Source organism: Dendronephthya gigantea, unplaced genomic scaffold (assembly GCF_004324835.1).
Source record: "Dendronephthya gigantea isolate DGI-Jeju-01 unplaced genomic scaffold, DenGig_1.0 000107F, whole genome shotgun sequence".
Taxonomy (NCBI): domain Eukaryota; kingdom Metazoa; phylum Cnidaria; class Anthozoa; order Malacalcyonacea; family Nephtheidae; genus Dendronephthya; species Dendronephthya gigantea.
The window spans coordinates 73,021-94,566 of record NW_021163117.1 but is presented as its reverse complement, the minus strand read 5'-3'; the positions used below and the strand labels follow the sequence as shown (position 1 = coordinate 94,566).

Below are 21,546 nucleotides of genomic sequence, written 5' to 3'. Positions count from 1 at the left end.
TAGTTAAGAAAAAGGGCAGCTAAAATGCGCATATGCATGGGTGGTTTGGTTGCTTTAGTTTGTTTTTTCCCCTGAAAATCTGAGGTTTAGAATGTTGAAACACTATTTTTTGCGTTTTACACCATTGGGGAAGGTTCTGGTTTATTTGGTATAGCAGGCAAATTTAAAGTTCATGTCTCAGGCGCGGACAATATTAGAACATGACAAAATACGGAAACTGCAAAACGTAATCTTAATAAAACACAATCAAGATACACACGAAATCGTGAAACGTTAAAATCTATTTTATGCAAAGGATTCAAAACCCGTTTACAAAAAATTATTATTGCTTTTATTGGACCGCTAAGCGTAATATAAATTTAAACCATGATATTTTTCAGGTCTCCACTGCGCTGATTTGTATGAAAAAGGAAATAGCCAAAGTGGAGTTTATGAAGTTAATCCTGATGGAAAGGGAGGTTTTGAAGTGTTTTGTGATATGACAACATCAGGTGGAGGATGGACTGTATTTCAACGTCGTCTTGATGGAAGTGTTGACTTCTACCGAGGATGGCAAGATTACAAAAAAGGTTTTGGTGACTTGAGCGGAGAATATTGGCTTGGTCTTGACAAAATACACAGGATGACAAATATTTTAGAAAATGAATTTCGTATCGATATGGAAGATACATCTGGAAACACCAGATACGCTCATTATGATTTTTTTGCAGTAAGCAATGAAAATGAGAAGTACAAGTTGAATGTTGGAGGTTATAATGGTAAGCATTTTACATTAAACAGAGTCTGATTTGAGTTATTTCAATAAGATTATAGGCGGTTCCTGCTCCCTTTAGAATCAACTTCACAGCAAAAAATCATTTTCTTATTTCAAGAAAAAAAAACTCATTTTAAGAAAATTTTCTTAAAATGAGTTCAAATTTTCTTGGGAGAATAATAAGAAAATTTTCTTACTTTTTTTCTTAGGAATTTTTTTCTTAAGAAAATTTTCTCAAAATAAGAAAAGTTGCACACAAATAATTTCTCAGTTTAAGAAAATTTTCTTGAAATTAGTCCAAAATTTCTTATAGAATGTTCATAATGAGAAAAAATTTCTTAAGAAATTGTTCTTAATATAAGAAATATTTCCAAGAAAATATTTTCTTATAAGAAGAAAAGTTAATTCTCAAGAAACCCTAGAAACTTTGACATGATATTTTGTTATAAGTGAGAATGTAATGTAAATTTACTAAAATATTCATGAGTCATAATATAGAATACACAGCAGACATTAATACATGAGAATTATAGGCCCTACATGATTATTTAGAGAAGTGATTATATATAATATTGCACCACGGTATTGAAGGTTTTGTATTTGTCCAGTGTTTATTTGACATGTTTTTAAATATCAATTATTGCAGTACAGATCAATTATTGCAAAAGGATTTTTGTGGTGCATCAGATAAATTTGAGAGTAAATAATTAAAAAATTGGTGTGAAGTAAATCCTAAGTTCACACTTAACTTAAAATAAAACTTTGCAATCATGTTTGGAATTGAGTACATCAAACAAAAAATACTGGTAAATGATAATTTAGCTACTCTGGGGAATTTTAAGCTATTCTTTAGCTATCGCTTGCAATACCGGCATCTTTAAGAAAACTACTTTAAGACCATTATCAAATACACCTATCCTTTAACCCATTCTACACTGCTTTTCTACCTCCCTATGATAGTTTAAATTCCAATCAATTCACCATGAAACTGCATGTAATTAATTCAAACAATACATAGATAGAGGCCTTATCCAATGAAATCAAATGGTGTTAAATCCAAAAATTATCCCTAACAAAATATGTATGGATAATTGTATCTGAAGGCAAAATAGAGAGCTTTGTGATAATTTTAATGATATAGGCAGACTCTGATGCACAATTTATACCCTTTGGAACAGTTGCAACCCTACTGTGGAGAAGCACTGTTACATTTAATAACCCCTCTGGATTTAGTATCAATCTGAAAATACAACTCGACTCTAATCCTACATTTCAAACAAAGACATTAGAAACACTGCCATATGCTGCTCCTTAGTTATATATATCACAACATTGGACTATTCTATGTTGCTCCTCTGAGGTATTCTAGGCCATAATTGCTGAGGAATTCTAAGGTATTGTTTAGCTATCCCTGCTATAGCCAACTATTTGACCATATAAACAGGTAATAACATGGAAAATCATAGCGCAAATCATTAAACGATGAAGAAAGACCTAAATACAATTATTGATCTATAATAGGGTGGAATAAAGGCTAACGAAGGCTAACAAATAAAGGCTTATACGTTGTATTTAATAACACACTCGATCAGCATGTTGGCATATGACATCATGAAATATCAACTCACCTTATGAAATACCACAAATTTGCGCCGATATAGTGTATATTTTCTCACATCCTAAACGTCCATATCTTTATCGGTAATATATAAAGTTAATAACAAGATACAAATGCCATATCCGCCATAAAAAGCAATGTTTCTTTAATATGCGTTAATAGCGTTATAGGTTGTTTCGTTAAGTATTCAAATTTCCCTCGTGGTCTACGCTCGAAAGGCATAATGGGATAAATGGAATAATCAGGCTCTGCGTCAGGCTGCGTGAAGCTATTAAATCCAATGTATTAGATAATTATTAAATTATTATATCCAGGAATATTATTATTGAGTCATCGATATATGTATAATTATATATATATACATGCATATATATATATATATATATATATATATATATATATATATATATATATATATATATATATATATGTATATATATATATATATATATATATATATATATATATATATATATATATATATATATATATATATATATATACACCCATTTGCAAAAACGTTGGCCGCAGATAGATAGATTGATAGATACTCGAAGTCTAATTAGAATTGCATATGATTACATTTGCATGGGATTTCAATCATATTACACAACATATGCAATTCTAATTAGACTTCGAATATCTATCTATCTATCTATCTGCGGCCAACGTTTTTGCAAATGCATGGGTGTATATATATATATATATATATATATATATATATATATATATATATATATATAATATATATTATATATATATATATATATATATATATATATATATATATATATATATATATATATATATATATAATCTTGGATTTGTTCGTAGTAAACCAGAGTGCTCAATACAAGTAAATAGTAGAGCAAAAACACAAACAAATCAACAAAATATAATCATAAAATTGTATTTCATCGCTACACTGTGTTTCACGTACTAGTTTTAGTACGATCCTCAGGCGATAACTATTTACAACGGTTTACGCACACGCGTTTTTGATTGATTACGCGAGAGTTTTAACGTGCATGTTTGCGTGCGCTTAACATTACAAACCTTAAAACCATATCTATGCCGGCATTTACTAAGCTGTTCTGTCCTTTTGTTCAACGATTTGTTTTTGTCTGATAGCATGATTAATCTTTTTTCCTCGGTGCATAAATTGCAAACTTTCATTTCTGGACATGCGGCGGGAACTTGCTTCATATATCACTGACCATTTTATCCCAAATGGTTTATCTTGCGACTTGAGCCCCCAAACATACTTCGAGAGCTCCGTTTCTCCAGAGTAGCGTTCGTGGTTAAAAGACTTTAAGTGGTTGCTGTATCTGAGTTTGAAGCTACCTGATGTCATACCAATATAATGCTTGACAACTTCTCCATTATCGGAGCTAACTTCCGCTTTGTACACAATACTTTTCACGAGACAATTACCGTTCATTGGGCATTCCTCCTTAATGTTTAGTAAATGCCGGCGTAGATATGGTTTTAAGGTTTGTAATGTTAAGCGCACGCAAACATGCACGTTAAAACTCTCGCGTAATCAATCAAAAACGCGTGTGCGTAAACCATGTAAATAGTTATCGCCTGAGGATCGTACTAAAACCATAGATAAAGGAAGGACAGATGTCCATCTTCTTAACAAAAATGTCCCACGGCAGCCATCTTGCTGGCAAGTGTAGATTGCGTGGATATTCGTCATTTGTCATTACGTAATTGCTTTTATAATTTATACCCTCTGCACTCTGGTCCTATCGTGTCTATATATGTCGTCTTTCAAATTTCAATTTTATTTATATCCTTACATATTTGTTAACAATTAAATATCGGCTAAATGGCAGAAATTATAAGAAAAAAAAGTCGTAGAAAGGCAGGCACAACTTGGTGCTCAGCATATACATGTAAAAATAATAAAGCTGTAATGAAAAACCTGCATTTTTTCCGCTTTCCGAAAAACCCAATAAGGTAAATTTGTATGTCGCATTTTTATGTTTTCACTTTTCAACTAAAATTCAGAAGCTGTTCTAAATATATTTACTATTTAAAAACATAAAAACAACGGTATATCTTTGCTAAAATTATCTTAGGTCAGAACAGTGGGTTATTGCCTGTGGTAGGTATGACCTAGCGAAGAAAAATGCAAAGTATCGTTATAATAATTGCAAGCTATGCGAGGTCCATTTTGAAAATATTTGTTTCGTGAATATCGAGGAAAGAAATAGACTTCAAGAAAGCGCTGTTCCATCAATATTTTATGGCAAACGAAAGTTAGTCTTTGCAGAAAATGAAGAACTATTAAACAGCGCCAATAACGGTATGTGAATTTCATTATTGGACAAAACGAATTACTTACAAGTAGATATAAACAAAAGATATAAACAAAAACAGTGCGTGTCATTTTACAGCGTTTGTAAGTTGTAACAGATAATATATACAAAATTACGGTCAAATTATACTAGACTGTCCTGTCCTGCAACGAATATAATAGCTTTCAACATGCCTTGTATGACATGCAGCAATTTGTCACTTTCACATGCAGTCATTTGCCTCTACGACTAGCGTACTGTATAAACATGTCTTATATAAAACCTGCAACCGATTGGAAAAACAATCACTTTAGTCTTTAGAGAGTGGAAATTCAGCTTTTACACTACGTCTGTCATAAATTGTTTTTTCATGATGGTTTAAATACGAAATATTTAAAAAAACGCTTACTAAAAATGTACAACTAGCTGGAATGACTATAAGAACACAGCCACAGGTATATAAAATTTATTATGCTGTATGTCAGTTTAAAAAAAAATACACTTTATGTATAATATAACAACCTCGACAAACTTGGGTCGGTAAATTTTAAATAATAGTACTCAAAAATGGAACTCTATTTTTCACTTTGAAAAATACTCAAAAGATCATATAAAAAGTTCGAACGAATAGTTTTTTTCTTTTTAATCCGTCTTGTTTGCATGACAATATATTTATAATTTTTTTGCTTCATAATATAGCATGTATAAGAGTAAATATTATGACATGCATAGAACGTACCTCGAATGCTTCGTTTCAGGATTTCAAAACTTTCCCCTTTCACTTTTTTTATTCTCATAAAAATTCGCACAACACCTTATCCCTTGGGCAAAATTCAGCGACATTTTTCATCAAATAAATGCTTTAAAATACCCGAAATATGTATAACATGAAAGTGTTCTAGAGGAAGCCATCATTTCGAATTAACTGACAACGACAGACAGCGTGATTAATTTTTCATAATGACATACAGACACGTAGGCATCATGTGACTATATATATTTGCCAAATAAGGGCACACTTCACCATAATTTATATAGAATAACCAATTCTTTATATATATATATATATATATATATATATATATATATATATATATATATATATATATATCACAATATATGCTGCATATTATCAAAGAATATTATTATCAGAAGTGTAACTAGAGATTATTTTTGTGTCCTTATATTATGGTATAAAAGAGACTATTTAAGTTAACAAGTCAAATTTGAATACATACGAACAAATTATGTTCCTTATAAATATAATTTTATCCAGGGTGTCGGCCCAAAACACCAAAACTATTGAAATCTTACATAACATTGTTAGAGTCTGAATAAGCGCCCTGTTGCGACCCACAAGTGTATGTTCAACATAAGCATTTTTACCATGCAATAAAAAATTTTATGGCACGGATCAGTTTTTTCCATACTTTACTCCAGTCTCTAGCTCAAAAGTCTTACTAAAATTTAGATACTGAAATGCAGGAAACACCAGAGCGTTCATCTGTGATGATCGAGGACATAAACGACGATGTATTTGAAGGTACATGAATACAACAATGTCAATGATCCTTACAGTTCTCAAAATTAACTATGGATAAACGTTTGCGTAAATAATTGCAGAGACGTTTAGACCCCTGGAAACACCAGAGCGTTCATCTGTGATGATCGAGGACATAAACGACGATGTATTTAAAGGTACATGAATACAACAATAATTTTACTTCTCGAATTCAGCCAACACCATTACCTGTAAAAATCAATGAATATTAATCAAAACTTTTATATATTCTATAGTCAGCAACATGCCAGCTACAACGTTGTATAATTTGGGTTTGTATAATTTATAATTTTGGGTAATTTGTAAAACTTTCAAAATTGACATTTTTGAAGGTAGCTACAGGATTATAATTTTGTATAACGTAACTGGGTTAAGTAGGTAATCCAACTATCCATAAAAAAATCATAATTCTTCATTCTGCATTTGAATCAAAAGCCCTTTGTAAAAGAAGTATTATTCGACAGTATTTTATGGCTATGTTTAACATTAATACACTTTAGATACCAGAAAATACATTCCGTCGGTAGACGCACAATGCCAGACAAATCAAACAATGTCGAATGACTCCCTACGAAAACAAAACGTAGCCCTAAAACGAGTGATAAACCGGCAAAGAAAACAGTTATCGAGAATCCGACGGAACATGAACATGAAGAAAGGCAAACTGTGTAATACAGATAAGAAGACAGTGATGAAAGTTATCCGCAACCTTTTACCACCCAGGATTGCTAGCTTTGTGGAAATGCAAATAAATCTGCATTCTCGTCGCAAGAAAGGCCAACGTTACAGTCTGGAGATGAAGGCTTTTGCCAGCCTCGTACCCAGGCGCTTTAATAGTAAAAATAATGTTGCATTCAGTTATTGTATAGAGGTCAGCTGAAAAAAACGCGAGCGCGCGAGGGTGCTTGGGGTGGTTTTGCCAAATTTAGCGCCTGGCAGAAAATGAATTCAACATGGAAACAATCAAATGAATTATACAATATAATACAATACAATATAATTATATACTATGATTACTTGAATTAGATCCAGATTTTTACAGATACACCGGTTTTTAAAAATGTTATAGATTGATTAATATTGAACATTTCATGTTACAAATTATATCCGATAAGTATCACGTATAGAATCAATTTACTTTTAAATTCAAGTTGTTGCCATATCACGTTGAATTCATCATCGGATTATTAAACCTGTAAATAAAGGAATATGAGTTTATCTCAGTTTATGTCATGAACAGAAACCTCTTAATATTTCGTAAATGCGCTCGCTTTTCCCAATAGTAATATGTAAATACGGCAAGCAATTATTCGAGTACTCTACGAATATAGTCACTCCGACAGAAAATATTTAAATAAAAGTACCTTCAGATGATTCTTCGCCAAAGGAAACGTTCATAATACTTGGCTAGCCCATCGGCAGTCGATCCAGTAAAAAAATTATACATAATGAGAATATAAACTGCAAAATACAAGCGTTTGCCAGAAATCGGTCACGATTTGCCAGAAATCGGTCATTTTCTGCCAGGCGCTTTCTCGAAAAAAAACAACCTCCCCAAGCACCCCTGCGCGCTTGCTCTCTTTCTGCTGACCTCTATATAAGACCTGAATGCAACGTTATATATTTTACTATTAAAGCGCCTGGGTACGAGGCTGGGCTTTTGCATTGTCCCTTTACCACATTAGTGACAAAGCATATCGATTCCTTTCAAAGTGCTTCTACCTTCCTTCCAAGTCAAGTTTACTAAAATGGGTATCAGGATTGCCAGCAAAACCAGGCATAGTAGATCATGCATTCAACGTTATCGAGACCAAGGTTAAAACTATGAGCAACGCAAACAAAATGTGTACCCTAGCACTAGATGAAATGTCCATAAAGTCCCACCTGTACTACGACTCAGCAAAAGACGAAATCATTGGCCTGGAAGATGATGGTGACACGAAAGGAAATCTTGTGGCAGATTCTGCACTGGTTTTCATGGCATGCGGGATTCAAGAGAATTGGAAGCAGCCCCTGGCTTATTACCTTGTCAACGACAGCTGTGACAGTGAAATGGTCAAGAAGAAGCTTTTTGAATTGCTTGATAAACTTGAATCTGTTGGTTTGAATGTTGTGGCGGTCATCTCCGATCTGGGTTCAAATTTCCAAAAGTTCATCAATGCACTTGGCATCACACACCGACCAAACCTTGGTTTATGCATAATGGAAGGAAGATATTTTACATCTACGACCCGCCGCACATAATGAAAGCCATCAGAAACAACATGATGAACCATAATTTCCATTTTAACGGGAAAATTGCAAGCTGGAAAGATGTTGAAGCCCTCAATGCCAATGACAGCAAGTTGGCAGTTCGATTATGTCCTAAATTAACAGACAAGCATATGAAACCGAACGGATTTCAAAAGATGAAGGTGAACTTGGCAACTCAAGTATTGAGCCACACAGTTGCTGCAGCTATTTCAACCTATATCAGTCTTGGTAAGCTACCATCCACCGCATGTGGTACCGCAGAGCTCTTGATGAAGCTTGACCAAACATTTGACTGCCTTAATAGCTCATCCCTTCAAAGCCCAAAAGTATACAAAAGAGCTATGACACCAACATCACCACACAAAGAGTTCATGGAAGAAATGATTGGCTTCATCCCAAAAATTCAAGTAATCAGCAAAGACAACAAGGATGTAACTAACCTCTTGAAATGTCTTAATGCCTTAAGAGTTACATTGCGAGGAACGCTACTCCTTTGGAGGCAGCTTGAAGCGGCATCTGTCAAGTTTTTGTTGACAAGGCGTCTAAACCAAGATCCTGTTGAGAACTTTTTTGGGTCTATACGTCAGCAAGGAGGCAATGCTGACAATCCTACGCCAATCCAGTTTTGTCGCGCTTTTAGAAAGCTATTTTATGACCACTACTTGAAGCAGTCTTCGGGGAATTGCGCAGCAGATGATGGCAGCATCCTGGTGTCACTCAAGTCTCCTCTTAAAAGGATTTCAAAGGAAAGTGAAGCCCAGTCCCAAGATCAATCTTTCCAAGTGGATGAGTCCGACTACCGTGATCTTGCAATTGATACAGATCAGAGCAAGGCTGGTGACATCATGAATGGCATCACATATGTAGCTGGCTACATTATTACCAAATGCTTTAAAAAACATAAATGTGACACATGTGTTTCAAACCTTGTCACTGATGAACTTGATAGCAGTAGTAAACTATTTTGCTATTTCAAGGGGTATGATTCAACAAAGACATTTGGTGGGCTAACCGTACCAGCAGATCATTTCACACAGTATATCACTGCTGTTGAAACAAAGATAATGGAGTTATTTTCCACTATTATGAAGAAGAAAGGTGTTGCAATTGAGATGCTTGATCACCTTCCACGTCTGGCAGTTCCTTGTCCTAATTTTCCTAAAGAATATGTTCTTCGGCTTTATCTCAGGTTGAGAATCTATTACATCTTGAAGTTCGGAAACAGAGCCTTGTCATTGCCAAAGTCAAAGGGCAAAAACAAAAAATATTTTAAGGTGCAACATTTGTAAAACATTTCACTTGTGCATTGCCTTATGCATATTTGGATATGAAATTAAAATGCATAAATTAATAAATATTGACAAGCAATGTAATAAGGTGTCCCAAAAAAATTTACACTATAAAAATTATCTTACATGCAATGAAATATTTGATGAAACTTTAGCCTAAAACATTAAATCTGTGCTAAAACAATTATTATTTTCTTTGCTAGTTGAACCAAGTTACCAAGATTTCTCGGTATTTGAATACTATTAGAATATAGGAGTTTTTTTACAAATTCAAGAAGATATACTATAGCACTCAGGCATAAAAAATTATATAGTGTCACTTTTTGGGACATCATGTATGATGAATATATGTAATGAACTCCATGCTTGAATTTGAAAATGTACAATACATTTGAATTGTATAGTAGGGAGTTGTACATTCCTATTCCTATTAGTGCAATTAGTAATAGCAGGAGCTGTCAATTAAAGCACTCAATTGAACTTTAAAGGACTTTTAAGATATTATTCTATATAGAATGTTTTTATATATAAATATTAAAGACACTGAATGACATTCAAATTATATGACAGTAATGACACGCGGTGTGGAAGTATATAAATACGTTTTATGATTGTACATATGAATATTTGCCTCAGTATTTAGCAAAAATGTTCAATACGTATACTGGGAGTCCAAAGTTGGATTGTTTTTATATACCAAATACAAATGTTATAAATTATAACACAATATATTCTGTCAATGTCTAAGAAATTAATCTGATAGATGATACATACCTTCTTTTTGTGAATTTCGTTTTCAACATCCTCGATTGAAGTAGTTCAATTCAAAAAGTTCGATTTATAAAGACGACAAAAACTTGCGGCGCTGAAAGAACAAGTTGTTTTGCGCCCACGCCATAGGCGGCCAATTTAGGCGGCCATGTTTGCAGCAAGTGTCGTGGCGTGTACATGACGTGTACATTTGGGGGAAATTTGAGGACACAAAAATAATCTCTAGTTACACTTCTTTATAATACGTATTCTTTGCTAAAACTAGTACGTGAAACACAGTGTAGCGATGAAATACAATTTTATGATTATATTTTGTTGATTTGTTTGTGTTTATATATATATATATATATATATATATATATATATATATATATATATATATATATATATATATATATATATATATATATATATATATATATATATATATATATAACTAGGATCTTAATATTGCTACTAACCATTCCACTGAAGAAGCCTTAACCGGCGAAACGTTTGGATATTAACAAATAAATAGTTAATTTTATGTCTGAGGAAATCATTAACACAACAAGTTCATACATATATATATATATATATATATATATATATATATATATATATATATATATATATATATATATATATATATATACACCCATTTGCAAAAACGTTGGCTGCAGATAGATAGATAGATAGATACCCGAAGTCTAATTAGAATTGCATATGATTACATTTGCATGGGATTTCAATCATATTACACAACATATGCAATTCTAATTAGATTTCGAGTATCTATCTATCTTTCTATCTGTGGCCAACGTTTTTGCAAATGGGTGTATATATATATATATATATATATATATATATATATATATATATATATATATATATATATATATATATATATATATATATATATATATATATATATATATATATATATGTATATATATAAATTCTGAAATTGCAGCAAGGATTCATATTTATATTAAAAGATTAAAAATTCTTGTCACTAGTTATATGAAAACGTAATCACTGTTGACGATCGGAGGTTTCTCATCGAAACGTCTTATAGAACTTTTTTAAACCTGGCTTTTCATGAAAAAATTCTTGTTTAACCATCGCACTGTTGTGTACCTCTGTGTTCTCAACATGGTTACCGGCTCTCTAATGGTGAAAAGGTTTCATATTTAAACTTGCCAAAAGATAAAACCGTGCGTAAACAATGATGGATTCATGCAATAAGGCGTGATGAAGGAACTATTATAAAATCCATGAAGCATTTTAGCTGTCAACAACAAAGGGTGCATATAATCTGGATTGGTAGATTTGTGAATATTTGAGGCCAAATCTTCATTAGTACCGTAGAAAACAAAGAAAACAAAGATCTATTGTATAACTAATAACAGAGTTTGGCCTCAAATATCCACAAACCTATACCAACCCTGCATATAAAATTATAAAATAATACTCTATGTTAATGCAAAATATTATTCCACATAAAACTCAGCTCAGTTTTGTTTACTACGCACCCGTGGGTTAAAAGTAGTGCTCAAGCATTCAGATAACACTAATTTCTTGTTTTAGCACTTTGTAGTTTTGGTGTGTGACAATTGAACTCTGTTTCTTATTTCATGCAGATTGGGACAGGTTCATGGAGGCATTCAAAAATCCTTCATAAAGTTTTTGTTTTGTTTAGTTTTCTTTTGTTTTGTTTTCCTGCATTAAGCCAAACCAAATTAGATACTTTTTCCAATCAAGGAACAAGAATATCAGAAGAAAAAGGGAACCCTTTTGAAGGATTTTTAGCTGCATACATCCATTTAAACTAAAATATTGTTATAACGTTCTTTCATAAATATTTACAAAAACTAAATTCTTGTCGAACTTTTTGAACCAGTTTCTCACACGTGTGACTGAGACAAAGAATGGAATGGTTATCAAATATAGCCAGCATGATGCATGTAATGCTTGCAGTCCGTGGAAGTTATTAATTTGTCCAAATGCATTAAAGATGAGCGGACTTGGATATCTTACTGTTTGCAGTACTAGGTCATTGTGCCTCAAGTAATGCTTAACTTTAGTGAACACTTCTTCGATTGGATTAAGGTCAGGACTATATGGTGGTAAAAAAGAACCAAGGCCCCAGAGTTGTACACCTGATCGATAATATATTTTGAACGTATGATGCGCTGGGTGGTTATCTGTTTAAATATATCATAAACATTTACGTGTAAATTAGAATACGGTTGGAAATGATCTGTAAAATTTGATAAATTACACAAATTTGCTTACCCATGACAATAACAGACTGCGGGTTTTCCCAGTCAAATGGATTCATTGCGTAGGAGCTGCTCGTGTATAAACTGTGAAAACGAGCGTGCATTAAATTTTTCTACGGGATTTTTCATGAGCTGGATGCCAATAATTCCTTGACTTGAGATTGCCGCAATTGCAGAATAATGCGGTGCCCATCGTGAATAGCTGTAACGCTAACAACAAGTCTCATTCCTCGAGCACTGAATCTATAAAATGGTGTAGCCATTAATTAATTTTCAAACAGCGTTGCAAGCAACTCTAGCTAAATCTGAAAATATCAAACAGGTATGTTGTACGAGTTATAGTTTTAGAACTGTGAGAATAGTACTCATGCAATATCATGCAAGTCCAATTAATTAAACAGCCGCTTACCTTCTTTCGCGTTATTCCTAATCCTAACCTAGTAATAATAATAATAATAATAATTTAATTTATAGCGCGCAAGTTCCATTCAAATATGCTCACATGCGCATTACAGATAGGGTAAGATTTATCTAAAATATATATGAATACCTATATACATATAAAATATCTAAATTAGATTATAAATAAAATCAAACTATATCATAAAAGCTTTCTTGAATAGATAAGTTTTTAAACGTTTTTTAAAACAGCCGACAGTGTCTGCTTTTTGGATATAATAGGGTAAATCGTTCCACAAATTCGGCGCTGCACACCCAAACGAGCGACCACCAAGAGTCGGTAAGCATTTGAAGGCGGGTTGCTGAAGCAAAAGTTTCGAGTTCGATCTAATGTTATATGATGATGGAGGTTTAATGCTTATAAGCTCCGAAATATACTGAGGCGACAGCCCATGAAGTGCTTTATAAACAATTAATAAAATTTTAAAGTCTACCCTGAACTGAATTGGGAGCCAGTATAAATCTTTCAGGGTCGGAGTTATATGTTCAAATCTAGGAACATTACATATCAATCTTGCTGCTGCATTTTGCACCCGTTGAAGTTTGTTGAGTTGGATCGAAGGCAAACCATAATAGAGACTGTTGAAGTAGTCAAGACGGCTTGTGACAAATGAGTTGATCAATATTTGAGCGGTTTCGTGCGTTAGAAATTTTCTTATTCTCCTGATGTTAAATAAATGGATGAATGCTGCTTTACATGATTTGTTGACATTGGTGTCACATTTCATTTGCGAGTCGAGCCAAAAACCCAAGTCCTTGGCTTCGCTGGATGCAGTTACATGGGAATCACCAATACGTAAAGTGTCAAAGTTAACTTTCGCTAGTTGTCGTGTCCCAATAATTAAGAAGTCGGTCTTGCCGTCGTTAAGTTTGAGTTTATCTTTCAACATCCATGCCTTGATGTCATCGATACCATTTTCCATTGCATTAACCACAGATAGTTGTTCAGATATTGAATCTGGTTGGAATGAAACATACAATTGATTATCATCCGCGTAAGCATGGGCATCTGGTAAGTGACTTTCCAAGATCTGAAACAATTTAGACACGTATAGGACGAACAATAGTGGTCCTAAACAAGATCCTTGGGGCACACCATTTTTGAGATCAAATCGCTTTGATGTGCCACCATTTACAGAAATAAACTGCGATCGATTAGAAGATAGGAAGTGAACCATTTTAGTGTTTGGTCTTTAATGCCAAAACAGGAGTTCAACCGGTCGATCAATATATGATGGTCCGCAGTGTCAAATGCAGCACTTAAATCCAGGATTACAAGTAAGGTAACATGCTGGCGGTTCATATTCATTAAGATATCGTGTTTAACGCGTAACACAGCCGTTTCCGTACTATGATACTTACGGTAAGCGGATTGTGCCTTTGGATAAAGTTGGTATATAAATTCAGATAATCATTTGTCTGATTAAAAACAGCACGTTCTGTTAATTTGGACATAAATGTAAGGTTACTAATAGAGCGGAGATTCTCAAAGATCATTTCTGTTTTTGATGTTTCAAGTTGTGGCTGGACTAATGCTTCTTTCCAATCATCGCAAAAAACACCGGTTTCTAGTGATAAATTGATCATCCTAGTAATCACCGGAAGGAGAATATCTTGACATTTTAAGACCAGTGAAGTGGGCATTAGATCTAAAGAACACGATTTTTTACTTGATATAGAGATCAAATCCTTAAAACTTTCTTCATTCAAAATATCGAAGGAATCAAATCTAGACGTCGGTTCAATGGATTCCAGGATAAGTGAATGGCTTCTTTGACAAGTAGAAGAGTCCAATTCAGCATGGATGCGTTGGATCTTCTGGACAAAAAATTCTCCTATATCATTAGCCAACTTATAAGAGTCAGCGTATTCAGAAAACATAAGATCAGACTTCTCGTAAAAAGGATCTTAGCAGCTTGAAATAACTTCTTTTGATTGCCACTGTTTTCAGAAATAAAATCAGTATAAAACGATTTCCGGGCACGATTCATAACAAATGTTGCCTGGTTTTTCTTGGCTTTGTAATCATTTAGGTCATTGATCGAGTTTGTCCGTCTTCAATTCTTTTCTGCCCGCCTCAGTTGACGTTTCGCAATCCTAACTTGTTCATTAAACCATGGGACTGTAGGTCTTTTTTTAACCATTTTTGTTTTCAGAGGGGCATGCTGGTTTAAACTTGAGTTTAATGTTTCATTATAACAGTTTACAAGCTCGTTCAGATCAAGTGATTCGATATTTTTGCAGAGGACAGAATTAGACAAGTCCTTCCGCAAGGCATCCAAGCTTATAGCCGCGACATTACGACACGAAACTTTTGTATAAATTTGAGGCCCTCGATGTAGTGTTAACTGACAGAATACTGGCATGTGATCAGAAAACAAGCTATCAGCCATAGAAGGTGAAGCAATGATCTGATCGGTTTGTTGGGTAACAATAAGATCGAGAGTATGTCCACTATAATGAGTAGGGAAATGCACATGTTGATGAAGTCCGACACTCTCAAATAATTCAAGCAGTTTAACAGTATCAGGGTTATCATCACAATCAACATGAATGTTGAAGTCGCCAACGTTCAAAAGGGTGTCTGTATTTAAAACAACTGACTCCAAATATTCAGAAAACTCTGAATAAAACGTAGTGGTGGTAACCGGGTGATTTCAGAAAAAGGTGGTCTGTAGATGATAGCAACTGTTATTCTCTGCGAAGTGAATTTAACCCTCCACTCTGAATACTCGAAGGATTGTCTTTCGCCAGCAGCAATTTTAGTAACAGAAATATTTTCCTTCCAGTTCAGTTCCGTCCAGTTCCACCTCCTCGGCGACTGAGGCGCGGTTGATCAAGGAGCTGGTAACTTATTGGAGTACATTGAGTCTTATTAGCAGATTCTTTATCCGTAAACCATGTCTCAGTTAATACCACCACAAGATCAGGTTTATGATCGCAAATAAAGTCAGTAAACTGAGCTGACTTATTGCTCAGAGATTGAGCATTTAGGAGGCAGAATTTCACACCATTGTCACAGTACAGCGCGGCATAGCGTTTCTGGACCAAAAGAAGAACCAGTGACGTCGAGAATATAATTTGCCATCTCATGTAGCTGCATTAGGGAGACTCGAAGCAAGCAATCCATGACAACATATTCCTCGTGTGGGGATAATATTACGCTGTCCGTTGGACGACCGAAACGGCAAGGCTTCACATCACCCGTGTTTAAAAACGTCTGAAACGTTCGCATAACAGTTCTTGAGCCAACAAAAAGCTGTGATGCTATTTCATCATAACTTCGGTCAAAAAACAATCGTTGGTAAGTCATTCTCCAGCGTAAATCATCAGAATACGATGTAGGCATTTTTGATTGACAATAACTAGTGAGTAGTGTACGCGGCTTCATAACGCACAATTATCGCGAAAAGGCCCACGCGAGTCATGCATATAACAAATCACGTGATCGATATTTAGATATTTAGGCATATATGTATATACATGACAACCTCTTTGATTACGAATGTATATATATATATATATATATATATATATATATATATATATATATATATATACATATATATATATATATATATATATATATACACCGTTTGCAAAAACGTTGGCCGCAGATAGATAGATAGATACTTGAAGTCTAATTAGAATTGCATATGATTACATTTGCATGGGATTTCAATCATATTACACAACATATGCCATTCTAATTAGATTTCGACTATCTATCTGTATATCTATCTGCGGCCAACGTTTTTGCAAATGGGTGGCCGCAGATAGATAGATAGATAGATACTTGAAGTCTAATTAAAATTGCATATGATTACATTTGCATGGGATTTCAATCATATTACACAACATATGCAATTCTAATTAGATTTCGACTATCTATCTGTATATCTATCTGCGGCCAACATTTTTGCAAATGGGTGGCCGCAGATAGATAGATAGATAGATACTTGAAGTCTAATTAGAATTGCATATGATTACATTTGCATGGGATTTCGATCATATTACACAACATATATAAATATATATATATATATATGTATAATATATATAATATATATAATATTATATATATAATATTATATATATATATATATATAAAAAAAACAAACATTATTATATTTTCCTATTTAGCTAATAATTTTATGCCAGTTTTTACTAATTTTTGCACTTTTCAAAAGCACGTATTAGAAGTTAAACGCCAATATCTCTGGGAATACTGTAACAAAGTACACATGGTATATAACAAACTTTAAGTTAGACATTCACAAATCTATAAAGAAAGTTATTTCAGTGTAACTGGCCTCTTAGTTTTGAAGGTATACTCAATCAAACAGGTTAACTTTTTTTTGGGCCACCCGGTATATTATTTACAACAACTCTTTACCACAGCGTTTTCTGAGGGAGTGTTTCAGTCACGTCGTCGTCGTGTTGCCGTCCTACATGTTTAAAGTCCCTGCTATTTACGGGATAAATTTTAAAATCAAATGACGAAATTTGTATTTTTTTTCAACTTTGATTAACATAATATATCCTACGACTATTAGTAACCATTATCTAGCCTTCGCTTTTTCCAAACAACGTAACATTCTACTTGAATTTCATCAAGATCACTGTTGAGTATCCGTACAGCATCCTTTACAATGACGGGATGAAACAGTGAACATGACATATGCGAAATCACATCTTCAAATCACAAATCTACATTGAGGGCATATAGCATTTGACGTGTAAATAGCCAGGCGCTGTTAAATACCCCGGTCATTTAAATGATTATAATTGTTCATGTGGCAGTTGCTTTCCGATCAGCAGGACAGAATTAAAACAAATTAACAGGAATTTGTGGGAGAATGGGTTGCAAGTATTTCCGTAGTATTTATTTACAAAAATTGTTTCATAATTAACCATACGGGCACAATTCACCAAAACAATCGTAAGATTTCGGCATTAATTGCACTTTTATTCGTTCTATTAGGCTATTGAATTTTTTGCATTAATTAAGGTACAGCAGGAAACACGTTATCACGGCATAACGGGATGGCTTTCACCACCAAAGATTCTGACAATGATATTTGGGTTGCCGGTAACTGTGCGCTGAGATTCAAAGGAGCCTGGTGGTATTGGCATTGTCATCATTCCAATTTGAATGGTTTGTATCATTATGGCGCACACACATCTTCCGCTGATGGAGTCAACTGGTACCTTTGGAAAGGGCATCATTATTCTCTAAAGTCAACGTCGATGAAGATACGACCACGTGAATTTGGAAAGAATAAATAAAGTTGTTGAACGATAAAGAAGGTTTACGTTTACTTTACAAACACTGCAGTGCACTAACACGCAACTTGTTCGTTTTTATAAATATTTACACTCGTGTAATAAATAACGTGTATTTACATAGAGGAGATTCTTCTCCTACGCCTGGCCTAACCCGTAGTTAATAGAATATACACAATTTGGAGAATAAATAAAAGTACAATACAAGTCATTAAATATGTTATTGTCCAGGTTTATGCAAAAAATGGTTCCTTTCTCGTCACGTATTTATTGTATTTTAGCGAAACTTACCAATGGCATTCGTCTTGCAAAGCTCCTCAACCCGGATTTGAAAAATATGTTAATTATCGTTTAATGATGAAAAAGAGAGCAGATGCATGATTAAACTTGCGTGCCTGATATTTCTACAACTGGGGAGCCTTGTCCCAGAGTTAGTCAGCGAAACCTGTTAAAATCTTTAAAATCTAAACCTAGATTAGTTAAACCAGTTTTAGCCAGAATATTAGCAAGTTGACACACCTGGTGAGGTGGGTTAAATTTAGCCCATGGGTTAGCACGCTAATCCGTTTTGAACAACGCAATAAATTATAACCCCACGGGATAAAATTTATCTCTAACTTAAGCCATTTTAGCCTGATTTTGAACAACCAACCCGGCTGTGATGGTCAAAAGAGGTTTAAGAGAGGTTTTGGTCATGATAAAACCATTCCCAGCAGATAACTGAGGGTGCAAAGGTGTATAAAGTAGCATCCTGTTCTTTTTTGTTAAAATATTTTGTGGTTAATTATTTGCCATTGCTTCAGGAGAATGTCATATAATCCTGTTACCTGGTAATTTATCCGAAACTTTAATTACGAAATTTTCTATAGCTTTCCAAGTCCCCGTTACGCGGTGTTTGAAGAAATATCTCGTCTTGTCTGACCAAAGTTAACTGAATGACATTGTGAGGACTTCGGTTTCAATATTAACATCTGTTTCAGTAAATACTGATAAAAACGATCTAATTTCGTAGCTAGATAACAAGAGAAATCGTGGATGATTGTGTCGAAACTGCTTCCCGCCTCGGATATTTCCTTCAAGGCAACAAAACAAAACCTAGCAAATAAAATTAAAAATGCGTTTATCGAACCCAAGAACTTACATACCCTGTTCCCATATAAAAGACTTGATGCATAAATGTCGACCCCGTAATCTCCCTTCATGTTGTAGAAAAACAACTTAGTACAGTAAATATATCAAAAGCATGTGCGCCTGATAGTATACGAAATGGGATTCTTAAGGAATGCGCACATATTTTTGCAGAACAAGTATGTATGTTAATCAACTCATCACTTACTGAGAAAAGCCTTCCGAGGTATGGAAAAGTGAAAATGTTACAGCTATACCTAAAAACCAAACTTTGAAAGACATTAACAAAGACCTAAGAATTATATCACTGACACCCCACCGTTAGCAAAATTTCCAAGGAGTATGTGGTCAGAGAACATGTAAAGCCCGCTATTCCGGCTCAATCGGATTAGACAAGACCTGTACCGTTGTATCCCTGATTCATCTACCACTCTCGCTCTTATAATTCTTGTTCACAGCTGGACTAAAGCCACCGTCAACAATGAAGCTAAAGTAAGAGTCTTTTTCCTTGTTATCAGGAAAGCCTTTGACTTAATAGACCATAATATCTTAATATCCAAACTATCAAATTATTGAATCAATCCCCATATCGTGAACTTGATTTGCGAATTTTTGAGCAATAGATAACAAAGGGTTAATGTAGGGAACGATTGTTGCTCGGAATGGAAATCGGTACCAGCAGATGTTCCCAAAGGGACCAAACTGGATCCCTGGTTATTTATAGTTATGATCGCGAACTGCAAAATTAAGTCATCAAACGAAGTGATCAAATATATAAACGACACTACTAGTTACGAGATTATTCAAAAGAGTTGTTAGTAGATGAAGTAGAAGAGTGGTCACAAAGTAACAAATTCCAGCTAAATGTTAAAAGATGCAAAGAATTAACTATTTCCTTTCCAAAAACCACTACCCCTTTTGAGGACTTGCATATAAGCACAAACTCTTGATTAGTCACTTCTCTCAAGCTCCTAGGAGTGACATTACAACAAGACTTGAAATGGAATACCCATATCGAAAACACTATTAATAAGCGTCCAAGAGATTTACTTTTTATCACATTTGAAGCGTGCAAAAGTGTTTTCGAATGACTCGATCAGGTTTATACCGCGTGTATTCGATCAGTCCTCCTCTACGCGTGTGAATTAGTTTTCAAATTACACCCTTCCTGCCAACACGTTGGTCATATTCGGCAAATTTTCTCCCGGTAAAGAGGGCTCAGTTTTCTAGCGGCCTTCGCATGAAAAATTAGAAGCTTTTCGTTTTACGCCTTGCTCTCAATTTTGTGTAAGTTGTCCGCTGACACTATGAGCCTGCACGAGTGGGAGAAACTTAGCTAAGTTGGACCTGCGTGCAACTTAAACAACGCCTTGGAGCACATCCAGAAACGTGTAATAAAGATTATTTTTGGTTATTACACATCGTATAAAAGTGCCTTGGAGCAGGCAGGAATAAATTAACTTTTTGAGGAAAGTCGAAGTTAAAATACTTGGCAAGCACTTTTTAACATGCAATAACTTATATAACTACAATTAGTTTTATTTAATTACTTTTTGCGCTTTTTTAACTAACTCAAAACCAAACCAGTTAGTATCGAAAACTGAATGCAAGATTACTACGAACTCGATTAACCCTGCACCCTGCGCGATTCGAAAGCGTTTTTTTCACGCTTGACATGTTCACGTTTGTCGGGGGAGACTATGACGTTTCTGAGGTCAAACTATTCATTGTTGCTATTCTATGATGAAATTTTATTGCTGTTCAAGCATTTTTAGAAGGGTTGAAAAGATCAGTCTCCGGTGGATAGCGCTATCCAGCTTTCATACAAACGGCCCAAGAGTTTCTGTGTAATTATGA

At 34.2% G+C, this 21,546-nt stretch overlaps 1 protein-coding gene across 1 annotated transcript in view; it reads left to right on the top strand.

Annotated features, from left to right (window-relative positions):
• Nucleotides 1-21,546, top strand: part of LOC114534817 (ryncolin-1-like) — a 29,059-nt gene that overhangs the window by 6,634 nt on the left and 879 nt on the right. The window contains exons 3-4 of the mRNA XM_028556290.1: nucleotides 389-758; nucleotides 18,287-18,541. Of these exons, the coding sequence (XP_028412091.1) occupies nucleotides 389-758; nucleotides 18,287-18,541 (625 nt within the window). The remainder of the gene's footprint in view (nucleotides 1-388; nucleotides 759-18,286; nucleotides 18,542-21,546) is intronic.